We start from the raw sequence: 12400 nt of genomic DNA, 5'->3' as shown, positions 1-12400 counted from the left end.
GTCTTACTCTCTCCTGATCACTCATTAGCTATCATGTTATGAAGACACTCAAGCAGCTCTAAAATAAGTCCATACAGAGAGTAACTGGAGCTTCCTACCAACAATAACCCTAACTTGCCCGGTAAACCACACTGAAAGTGAATCTTCCAGCCCCACAAAAGCCTTCAGATGATGGTAACCTCAGCTAAAACCTTTACTGCAACCTCATGAGACCCTAAGCCAGACCCACCCAAGTAAGCCACTCCCAGATCCCTACCCACAGAAACTAAGTGATATCATAAATTGTAATTGTTGTTTTAACTTGCTAAGTTTTGGGGTCATTGTTGCACAGTAGCAGATAACTAATATAGAATACAAGATATATCAGGCAAAGAATGGCATTTAAAAAAAATACAGAAGGATGATATACCTAGCAATCTTAGGTAAGCAGTTCAGGATGGTTAAAGAATCAAGAGATAAGGCTAGAAGCCAGGCATGGTGGCTCACGCCTGTAATCCTAGCACTCTGGGAGGCCAAGGTTGGGGGATCGCTTGAGGTCAGTAGTTCCAGACCAGCCTGAGCAAGAGTGAGACTGCATTTCTACTAAAAATACAAAAAAAAAAATTAGCTGGGTGTGGTGGTGTGTACCAGCTACAGTCCCAGCTACTTGGGAGGCGGAGGCAGGAGGATTACTTGAGCCGAACAGTTTGAGGTTGCTGTGAGCTAGACAGATGCCACAGCACTCTAGCCTGGGTAACAGAGTGAGAGACTGTCTCAAGAAAAAAAAAAGGCCAGAAAAGTACACAAAGACAAAGACCAGACACGCTTTTCTGCCTAGCTAAGGAATTTGGACTTTATCCTATGGCCAAGCAATGAGTAGGGGAATTAATGCAAGTACTTAGGCAGAGAAATAACATAAGTAGGGTCAAACTGCAGAACAAATACTGAGCAGCAATAGAGATTAATTGGTGAGAAGGAGGGTACTAGGACTAGAAGTGCTCCTCACACAGAGACCAGTTAGAATGTTCTTGTAGCAGTACAAGAGGAGAAATGAACAGAACAGTTATGAGGTCAAACTCCTCAGTGCCCCATTAGTATCCACAGCCAAAGACTATCTAGGTTCTAAACCTCCTGGCCCCATTAAAGGCATATATGCAGAGCTAATCCCCTCCTGCAACCAACTGGACAGAGACCTTTTCAGGATCATAGCCTCACCATTATGTCATTTCCTTATTCTACTCAAAGACAGAGGCTTTTAGTCCCAGCTACTCAGGAAGCTGAGACAGGAGGATTGCTTGAGCCCAGGAGTTTGATTCCAGCCTGGACACAGAAAGACCCCATCTCTTTAAAAAAAAAAAAAAAAAAGAAGAAGAAGAAGAAGAAGAAAGAGGCTTTAATGCCAGTGCATGCTGCTACATATACATATCCTCAACTAGATAATGCTATTCCCTAAACCACCAGTAGCTGTTAGGCCTAAATGCCCTAAATATCAGTTCTACCGCAAGAATGAAGTATATATATCAAGAGGCCAAAGGCAATTGCGGAATTCAAAAATGAGTCCAATGACTGGCTAAATGCCATCACCCCCACCCCCACCCCAGGATTCCATCCAGGGAAGGTCTGTCTTCAGAGCCCTGATTACCCTTGCTCCTGCAGACCTTCTCCCACTAAGTTGCCAGGAGCCACCACTGACTCTCAAGGAGAGCCTGAAAAATTCTCATTCTTCAGACTCTAGGTTTCCCCCTCTTATCACAATATATTCACACGCAAATTAAGATCCTGATATAATGATTCTCTTTATATAATTTCAAAAACTTGTAAAACCAAACTACTAAATGAGACTGTTTAGGAATGTATTCATCACTTTAAAAAAAACCAAAAGAAAAAAATGACATCTATAAAAAGCAGGACAGTGGTACCTCTAGGAAGAACAGAGAAAAAGGTTTTGACTGAGACACAAAGCATGAGGCAGGAGGGTTTTGGGGGTGCTGCAATGTTCTAGTTCTCAATCTGGGTGGTAGGTACACAGGTGTTAGCTTCAGTGAAATTAGGCTGTACACTAGTATTATGTTTCTCTGTATATTACATTTCTCAATAAAATGCTTATGTAAAGGCGTGACCCACAAAAAATGTTTAAAATCACAATACACAACATATATGGAAAATTCATCAAAGAGGATAATTTAACTAGTAAATATGTATAACTAAAAAACATGCTTCTGCCCCACCAGCACTTTCTCCTAACCAAAACAAATATTATTTGCCTCCAAAATCAGCAAAAAGTTTATTAAACTTCACATCTACCGCCAGTGAGCATGGTAAAACTGGTTCTCCTACTCTCATGCTGCCACTGGAGAGCAATGTGGTCTAGAAATTCTACTAATCTCTGAAACTGAAATATAAGAAAAGTTATAAATACAAAGATCTTCCCCTCAACTTTTTTTAAACAGCTAGAAGAAAAATTGGAACCAACACAAGTAATAACAGAACACTATGTACATGAAGAAAACCATGTAGATCTACTTGAGAACTGTAAGCTACCCAGTAAACTAATCATTACGGGTACTATGTTTATACATTTTTTAAAATCTTTATTGGGAATATTTATTAATGTATTTACAAATAAAGCAATTATATGAATTTGCTTTAAAACAATACAGATAGCAGAAAGGGGGAGGATATGAATGTAATAAGATTGCCCATTAGCTGAAACTGAAGAATGGGTGCAATGGGGGGATTTCCTATACTATTCTGATTATGTTTGAAATTCTTCATAATAATTTTTTTTTAACTAAAAGCAAAACTGAATTTTATGGTTACAAAAAACCTAAGGTTATGAGCTAAAGTAGTATGTTTGCATCTTTCTAAGCTAAGAAAAATGGATATGAAGGGGTAAAGGAAAAAACTTCAAAATCCTATGTTTGTGTTGGAAGGGACCCTCGGTATTTTATTTTCAAATGCTTTCTGTAGTTTCAAAATTATGTATAAACTTCAAAAGGTACTTAGCTATTTACTCTTTTTAACACAATTTCATCAATAGTTTCTAAATTCTAGTCAACCAGAGACTCCTAAATCTATCTTCTAAGACAGATACAGTGAATTACTTTTCTTTTCAGCATCTACCTAAGATTCTTCCCTGGCTTCTTAAGCTATAGTTTTATAGCTGTCCTATTTTGAAACCTAATGTTATTCTGCTGATTATTTATTCAATGCTGAAGTCAGCATTTCCATACTTTATATTTGATTTTTAACTATCTCTAAAAGAAAAGAACTATGCTTTCAGCTAAAATACAGACATTCTATGTGTGACTATTAACAGCTACTCTTAAACTGCTGATTAACTCATGTCATAATGAATATTGTCCTTATCTTAGAAATCAAGTTACCCTGTAATTAATTATATTAAAACTTATATGTGTATGTTTCAGTCACCGTGAAGAAAATCCAAATATAGGAAATCAATTTTGAAATACACTTACCAGGATGATTGGAAATGGGAGGCTGGAATGCAAGCTCATTGTGAACTGGCCCTAAAGAAACGACAATAAAAACCCCATTTTTATTTATTAAAAGTTTTCCAATGCTAAACCTTTTAATAGACCTTACTTAAATATAACTATCATACCTTAGGACTTGTTTAGAACAAGCTTATACAATGTCTAAGAACCTAAAAGCTTAGTTTATATTACTTTATAAGTATAATAAACAAATACTCTTAAATTACTTTTGTAGATATTTAATAATTAACATTTTAGAACTATGTGCCAAGTGCAATTAAGCAATTTACAAATGGTTGTACATGCGATATTTAATGTAGATTATAAAGAAATTATTCATGTAACACGTAATACCGTATAATTTGTAATGTATAATAATAATTTAAAATTTTAAGTCTCTTCTAAAAACAAGTGCTTATTAAATTAAGGATGTTTATATAATGGAATAGTAGTTAACAACATTTAAAGCTTATTGTGTGTTGAGACATTATTACATTTACTTCTCACAACACCCCTTGAGGTTAAATAACTTGCCAATGGTCACACAGCTAAAGCCCCAAACTCAGCACTCTTAACCCCTATGCTGACCCAGGCAGCCATTAAAAAGTATATTCTCTAAAGATGTGGAAAAACAGTAACATAATTGAAAAAAAGCAAGATATATACAATATACATATAGTATGACCCCCCCCCGCATAATTTATATATACCCATTTATATGACTGGAAGGAAAACGATAAAATATTAAAAGTGGATTTCTCTGGGTGGTAGGATTCTGAGTTATTATTTATACTTTTCTGTATTTTAAGTATTCTTTGGTACTACTATTAATCTTACAATGAGAGGTAAGGGATTTTATATATATGAAAGATTTATACTCTTAATTTTACTAAGCCAAATGAACAGTGTTCCTATTCTGCCTGAAACTATAGGCTATCTATAGGGTATCCCTCCCAATCATGCCTGCACAGAGTATCTACAGATTCAACAACTGAGTATCTATGCTGCAGTGAATACTAAGGTGAGGGAAACCTTGAGAACTTAGCACTCAAGGGGTTTCAATACACTTTGGGTGGATATACAAGATACACATGAGATCTAAGAATACATACAAAGCAAACAAACAAATGAATGGAAATCAATGTGGTGTTAATGAAACATTAGCAGCAGAGAAATAAATGTATTTAGTAAATATCACTCTTCTATAAAGAAGGTATGAGAACATAATTATGAAAAGTAAATAATACCGTTTACAAAAAAATACTGAAAAGCACTAATTATTTAATGAAACAAAATTGTAGGATGAATAAAAGATGCAAAACGTTTTTTAAAAAATAGAAAGAAAACAAAGTCCTACAAAAGAAAAAGCCCTTACAACAAAAACAAGAGCTTACAGTAATGTCCGGGATGGGGCGGCATAGGCGGGTGGTGCTGAAGATGGCCGTTTTGGTGGTGAGGCAAATTAGGTGTGTATGGTGCAGTCCTACTTCCAGTCCAGGTGGTAGTGCTGTCTAAAAATTAAGGCCCACATGGATTAATTTGCTTTTATAAAGGCTGCCTATTTTTTTCTCAACTATTTAAAAGATTTTAAAAAGCATGCACATACTATGATGGTAAGTAGCTGGCTGACCAGTAAATCCATTCTGCTGCTGTCCTGGCTGAGGCCCTGATGCTATCTGCAACAGTCCTTCACTATGGCTGCCTGCTAGTATACTAGCAGGCTGACCTAGAGGAACAAGAAGACATTAACATGGCACATATATAGATCCAATTCTACGATTTTCTATAATACATGAAGGACCAATTATATCTGATAATCCACAACTATAAAGATGGGTAAAAAGTGGAACTCACCCATGGCCTATCAAATAAAAAACCTAGTCATTTATAAAGGCAAACCTTAACTTGAAGAAGCTCAAAATTATTCCATTTTAAGCAATGTCTAGCTAATTTTAGTGACCTATTTCTTCACAAATATTCTTCAAATGCCAGCAAAATTCTAATATGTCTAATCTATCGCAATAACTAATAACTTCTTCAGAAGCACATCAGTTCACCACTGGCCACTCCATCCAGCTTTCTATGGACCTTTCTGATTAGGACCTCAAAAATCCAGGCTCAAGATAATGTTGCAAATTGGAAAATTAATCATTATCAGCACTGGTACTGGTAATGGCAGAATGCTAGGATTTGATAAAAGAAAAGCAGAACAGAAAGATATTTTAAATAGGATGTGATGGGGAAAATGAGGAAGTTAAAAAAGATCCAGCTCCACTATCCAATCAATAGAGCATTTAGTGGTTAAGAACAAATGAAAAAACACCTATCAGTCTACTTTGAAATTTTTTCATGTGCTGTTATAAGCCAAGAATCACGTCTTTTCAAGAACAACATATTCCCAGATTTACACATTAGTTGCCCTCTCTACATGTAATACACCAGGAGGACTAAACTTCCTCTCTGGCTTCTGTTCAAAAAAACCATTCTGTGATACTGCTTACTTTCTTACATTTTTAAGCCTCTTTTTTTAAAGTGGAAAAAGCTTGATTTCTTAAAGCAAGTAGTTAGTCAATTGTTTATCCCATTTGGAAAGCACTAAATTTTATAATTATTTGTCACTGGCATCACCTCATTCTTTCCTCATCTAAATGGGAGTATAATCAGATGGAAGAGAGTCAATGTCACCATTGCTCAAAGTATCATGGAAAAGGAACACCTTCTCTACAGATGACATTTCATTAAAGCTAAGATTGTAAAACCAAAAGCTAAGGAGAAAATTTCAGTACTCCCCGAACTGTTTATTTGTAAAGATACTATTTTTAGCAACCTCCCTTTCTACTCATCCCCCAAAATTCTGCAAGGTATCTTTAAAGGTTAATTACATTTTTGCTCATTTTTAACAATTCTACATATTCTTAGGTAACACACACAAAAAAAAACTATCACTACACAGGAGAAATGAAATGATTTTAATTTACAGATATTTAAAAAGAAACTTTGAAGACATTCAGGTACCAAATGAACATAAATTGTAAAGTGGCCCGGTAGAATTATCTGTATTGGATGTTTCCATTACATTAGTTCCAAGTGCATAAGATAAATAATACAACTAAATCAGCTCATGGAAAACAGCCTGCCAATTCCTCTATATTAGTCCAACTTCTTTCCTTTCATTTTCTATCAATACACTTTCTGAGATCTAAGGAACCATTTTGCCACAAGTTCTGAAATTTACAGTATTTACTATTCAATTGTAAATATCTAACCAAAACATACTGAGACAAAATTAGCTGCATTTCGTTCATATCACTTTTTCTGGTCTTTGAATTGGACTCAGCCCCAGGGAACAGAACAGTCAAAATGAAGTCACTTTAGTAAAGTGACATAGTAAAGGCACAGAAATTCAATCTCCAGATAATATAAACAGAGCGCTCTAGCACTAATTTATGCTCAAGTGGCTGTAACGTACCTTATTTTATTTTCCATTACTACCCATTGTATGTCAACCATATTCCCAAATTGGTAAATAAAAACTAGATAACAGAAGCACCAAGCAATTAAGAGTCCAGATTCTGCTGTGCTTAACCTATATGACCCACTTAGAATATGCTGTCCATGGTGAGAGACTGTCATCTCTTACATAAGCAAACCAAAAAGATATTGCTTTGAAGTAGTGAAATGTATTAAAGAGGGGGAAATGTGGTATATTTGAAAATTCACAATTATAGAAATCAGTCCCCATTTATTCCAAAGATAAAATTCTTAAAATGAATCTGATCTAATATTAAATAAAATAGTGGTCCCTTTGGTAGCAACTAACCAAGTATGAGTCCAGATCTATCAAAAATCTATTGATGTGGATTTAGATACAACTAATACCATACACATACCAAGACAATGCTCTGTGAATTGAAGGAAAAAGAGAAGAAGAGAAAAAAAAACCACTCCACTTGCCAAGCAGCAAACTGTCCAGCCTTTGGTGACTGTGAAAATAAACAGCAGTACTAACTGAACCAAGTCACATGATCAGGCTCCAAAAAACCTGAACCTTATTAGGGCTTCTAATTCCTGTAACACTGCCAGAGAAGAAGAACCCTTTTGAAATAGACTTATTTGAAAAAATTAGTATGTTTAAAAAAAAAAAGAGAGATGTAGAATTTAGCTTTGTATCAAAATTGACTAAAAGACTTAATGTCTATCTTGAAGGATATGTTATAAAAAGTTTATCAAGATCTCTTTTTCTAAGTTTGTACAATGTGAGAATGAGATGACTACTACAATGTAATATTTATTCTCCTAGATAAAGCAAAATAAGAACACTGGATTAAAAGAAAGGTTGCAAATCCAGTAACACTAATCTTTATATTAATAAACATCTACCTACCTGTGAATAACTTAAATATTTCCCTAAAATCTATCTGAAAACTCAAGCTTCTTACTTCTGCATGTAATAGTAAAGTACAAATTAGATCACTAATTTAAAATCAATATTAAAATCAAAGTCATTACTTAAATTCCAAGTGAATGTATATCAACATAAGAACCTTTAAATAAATTACAAACATCATTTTTTCTAGGACCAACCCAAAGATCTATTTAATATTTGTTTACCTATGAAAGATATCATAGCACTCTTAATTTTACTTACTTGGAGTTTTCCTACAAGTGACTACATATAAATATGCAACGATTGGGAAAATTCAACTTGCTGACTACATCTGATTCTAGAACTCACTTGTGGAAGCCACAGGAATGTTGGGAAAGTTGGCGTTGCTGGTAGCATTAGACTCAGATGGGGCTAACAGAGCCGGGGTGCTATATGTCTCTGTCGATGCACGATTACTTGGTGGATGCTGGATGGTTTGAATTGAATGTCCTTCACTGGATAACGATGGCTGTCCCTCAAAGTCATGAACATATTCATCCTTTACCAACATACTTGGTGGTGGACCTATGTAGAAAATTAAACATATTTTTAATTTTTATAAGTTTCTATTCCCAGAAAAAAATCTCATAAGGCCTAAAATCAACTATAGTATAAATAACTCCAATTGAGACTTTTTTCATATTATTTTAAAAGTTTACTACATTATCAGCAAAAGCCAATTTCTTAGAGGTAATAGCAACACGTGTATTTTATCAATCTGACTCAAATTTGAAGCTAGACTATATTCCAACAGCTAATAAACCTAGAATAATAATCACCTAAACATATAACATGACGTAGGTAAAAACCAAAAGGCTGGAAAAATCTTGACATCTCTAATTAATTCCTGGACATTTTAGGTTTTTTGTTGTTACAGTGACTGGGATCTTTTAACCAATATATTGGCACTGCTAGCTGATTTCAGGATATACTTGGTCAACTTGATACTTATTGCTTCTGCTTTTCAGTTGACTCTTCAGCTTAATGGGCAATCATGACATTTCCAAGTACTAGCTGTACTTTGCTTTTAAATAGTTATGATTCAAATTTTTCTCACCTTAATATATTGGCCAAACTTTCCAAATACAAGTTTGGGACTTCTACCAGTCTACAGGTGTCTTTAATCAAATAACCTAAAATATATGTTTCTTAGGTAAAACTGAAGGTATCTACAAAGATAGAAGTCTGCGATATATTTTTACCAAGAGAAAAAAAGTTATGAAACACTACTGTACACTGAGATCATAGGCTGTTTAAAAAAACAATCATACTCTAAGTAAAAATACAAGGTACAGAACAGTGTGCACAGTATGCTTTTTGTGTAAGAAAGGAGGGAAATAATACAAGTATTTTTTGCATAAAGAAATCCTGGAAGGAAACACCAGAAACTAATAAAAGTGATTACCTGAGGTACTGGGGAATGGGGACAGGGGTAGGAGCACTTCTTTTCACTGTATACCTTTTTATAGTATTTTGATTTATGGACCATCTACTGCCTATTCAAAAAAACAAGTCCAGAAAAAGACACCAAACCATTAAGTATTTCCCTCATGGTCTAGCATTCAACAAATTCATTCACTGAAAAAGTATTTCTTAAGCATCTATGTTCTAGGTACTGTTCTAGTACTTGGGATATATCAATAAACAAATATCCCTGCCTTCGTGGAGCTTATAGTCCTGTATTATTTTTCTATTGTTTAATATCTAATAGCATACACTACTCCAGCTCCTCCTAGCTGTCTAATCTTGGGCAAGTCCCTTGACCTCTCCATGCACCAGTGTTTCCATCTGGTAAAGTGTGGACAATCCCACCTATCATGTAGAAGTAATATGAGAATGATGACACAGTACTCATAAATCATTTAGCTCAGTACCTGATACACAATGAGTATTCAGTGTTAGCTATTATTACTGAACCATATTTTTAGAGTAGTTATATATAAAGAGAATAATGTATTACTACATATATGTATATATAAATGTTCCACAAGGGGTAAAAAAAAAAAAAAATGTACTCTCTATAGGCGACAAAAAAGCTGAAGCCACTGGGCCTACCCTAGGTCTGTGTTCTTTATCAACATCAGCAGGCAGGCCACAGCACTGGTCAAATGGTACTATCACTCTCTTATTTACTTTTTCTCTCCTTCACTAGATCATGAGCTCCCTAGAGTGGAGAAAACATATCTTACTATCTTAGCATCTCTGGAACCTAACACACTACCAGGCAATACATGCTTATTAAATATTTGTTAAAATGAATACATATGTCAATGTGGTCAAGGAAAATTTCATGAAAGAGATGAAACAGGCTGCAAATGATTACCATAAGATTTCAACTCAAAAGTGAAGAAACTTTTCCATTTTCTTAACTTCCAGTGGTCTGGTCTTATATTATTTCTTTGTCCAGATCTAGAAGGAGCTATGAGAAACATCTGCTGTTTTCTGAGGAAATAAACCACTGCAAACTGTCTTTGCATAACCACCACTAGGGGGATACACAGGCTGAACACAGCCCTAGAGTCACTAAAGGGAGGCTATCAACCCATACAATCCCATCAATAACCAGTGTTCAGAACAGCAGTAATTTTAGGATGAGGTATGTGATAAGCATTCAGAATTTGGACCCCCTCACAACCACTCCCATGGAGAGATTCTTTTTTTTTCTTCTTTGAGACAGGGTCTTGGCTCTGTTGCCTGGGCTAGATGCGGCGGCATCATGAAAGCTCACTGCAGCCTCAAACTCCTGGGCTCAAGCAATCTTCCTGCCTTAGCCTTCCGAGTAGCTGGGACTACAGGTGCTTGGCTAATTTTTCTATTTTTGATAGAGACAGAGTCTCGCTATGTTGCTCAGGCTGGTCTCAAACTCCTGGCCTCAAGCAATCCTTGAACCTCCACCTCCCAAAGTGCTAGGGATTACAGGTGTAAGTAAGCCACCAAGCCCAAACTCCGTAGAGAGATTCTGATACAATTATCATTACAGTCTCCCAACCCTTAATATCCACTGAGCTAAATGTTTTAATTCTCCAAAAACATGGACTGAGCAAGAATGGTGAAGATCTGAAGGGTGTTTACTTTCCAAAAACAGAAGTGATGTGATATCAATGTCCGTGGGGCAAAGAGGCAGAGCTTTACCTGATCTTAAAGCCACCCTGCCCAGACCACAACAGCTCCTATTGACAACCCACACTTATCAGAAACCTAGTAATCATTAACAAGTACCACAAGGCACTGGCATCATCTAGTATTAGTGACATGAAAGAAAAGTGGAGAATAAAAACAAGTAGACTTGCGTGCTCTTCCTAAATTTTAAGGTCACATGATATTTTTGACCCACCTCTACAATTATGCAACTTTAGGTGCCAAGCTAATTCCCCTCCAGAACAACAGCACACCTTTCCAAGATAATAGAGATTCTTTATCAGAGTTTCTCTGCAAATGAATTAGTTCTTACAGAAATTTTAGTTCATTACCAAGTTCTAAGTAGCAGAGCTACAGATTTAATAAAACTCTGTTCTCAAATATTACACTAAAAAAAAAAAACACACCCCCCACTTGTGTTTCATTTTCTCACCTCAAAACATTTTTCTTTTTAAAAATGGGATTAGATTAGCTGTGATGGGTGTATACTTTAAAGTAGCCTTGATTTATTTACTCAAAATGCAACAAAATTGAAAAAAATACTAATAAATGTAATTTTTAATCATTCTCAACAATATCATTCTTAAAAATCAGCTAGACTGAAATGAAGAAAAATTACAGTACTAGTATTATTAAAGGACATGTTATACATGATTCCAAATTACCAAACATTATGGGTACTTACTACCGATTTTAAAAATTGGCTCTGTGAGATTTTCTTCAAAATAGCCAGTTTTTAGTAATTCAAAAATATTCTACCTTGTATTTATGTTTTTGGTGCACTCCTCTATCATATTCCTTAGGGTACTTAAGTTCATAAATTGCAGTTCAAATCCAAAAAGCCAATAGCCTATTTAATTTTTTAGAAACAGGGTCTCATTCTATCACAGAAGCTAGAGTGCAGTGGCATGACCACAGCTCACTATAGCCTTGAACTCCTGGGCTCAGCCTCCTGAGTAGCTGGGACTACAGACATGCGTCACCATGCCCAGCTAATTTTTAAATTTTTTGTAGGGACAGGGTCTTGCTATGTTGCCCAGGCTGGTCTCGAACTCTTGGGCTGAAGTGATAATCCTGCCTCGCCCTCCCAAAGCGGTAGGATTACAGGCACCTGCCTGGTCCCCAATAGCCTATTTAAATCCAGGGGTTTTTTAGGTTTGCTTGTTTTTTGAGACAGGGTCTTTACTCTGTCACCTAAGGCTGAAGTGTAGTGGCATGATTATAGCTCATTGCAAACTCAAACTCAAAACTCCTGGCCTAAAGCAATCCTCCCGGCCTCGGTCTCCCAAAGTGTAAATCCAGTTTTAAATGATGACGCATGTCCCCTAAAAATCCACATTTCCAAAGCAGTAAGGTTTTT

At 35.7% G+C, this 12400-nt stretch overlaps 1 protein-coding gene across 4 annotated transcripts in view; it reads right to left on the bottom strand.

The window, feature by feature from the left end:
* SMAD4 (SMAD family member 4) overlaps positions 1 to 12400 on the bottom strand; it is an 86458-nt gene that overhangs the window by 21170 nt on the left and 52888 nt on the right. For all 4 annotated transcript variants that reach the window (XR_006729339.1, XM_045528058.1, XM_045528057.1 and 1 more), the window contains exons 5-8: positions 8212 to 8427; positions 5083 to 5202; positions 4871 to 4987; positions 3459 to 3509 (exon numbers count right to left, since the gene is read on the bottom strand). Coding sequence is in view for 3 of the 4 variants with exons in the window: in XM_045528058.1 (XP_045384014.1) it covers positions 3459 to 3509; positions 4871 to 4987; positions 5083 to 5202; positions 8212 to 8427 (504 nt within the window). In the remaining variant the exon portion in view is untranslated. The remainder of the gene's footprint in view (positions 1 to 3458; positions 3510 to 4870; positions 4988 to 5082; positions 5203 to 8211; positions 8428 to 12400) is intronic.

Source organism: Lemur catta, chromosome 16 (assembly GCF_020740605.2).
Source record: "Lemur catta isolate mLemCat1 chromosome 16, mLemCat1.pri, whole genome shotgun sequence".
NCBI lineage: Eukaryota > Metazoa > Chordata > Mammalia > Primates > Lemuridae > Lemur > Lemur catta.
This window is presented reverse-complemented; position numbering and strand designations above follow the sequence as displayed.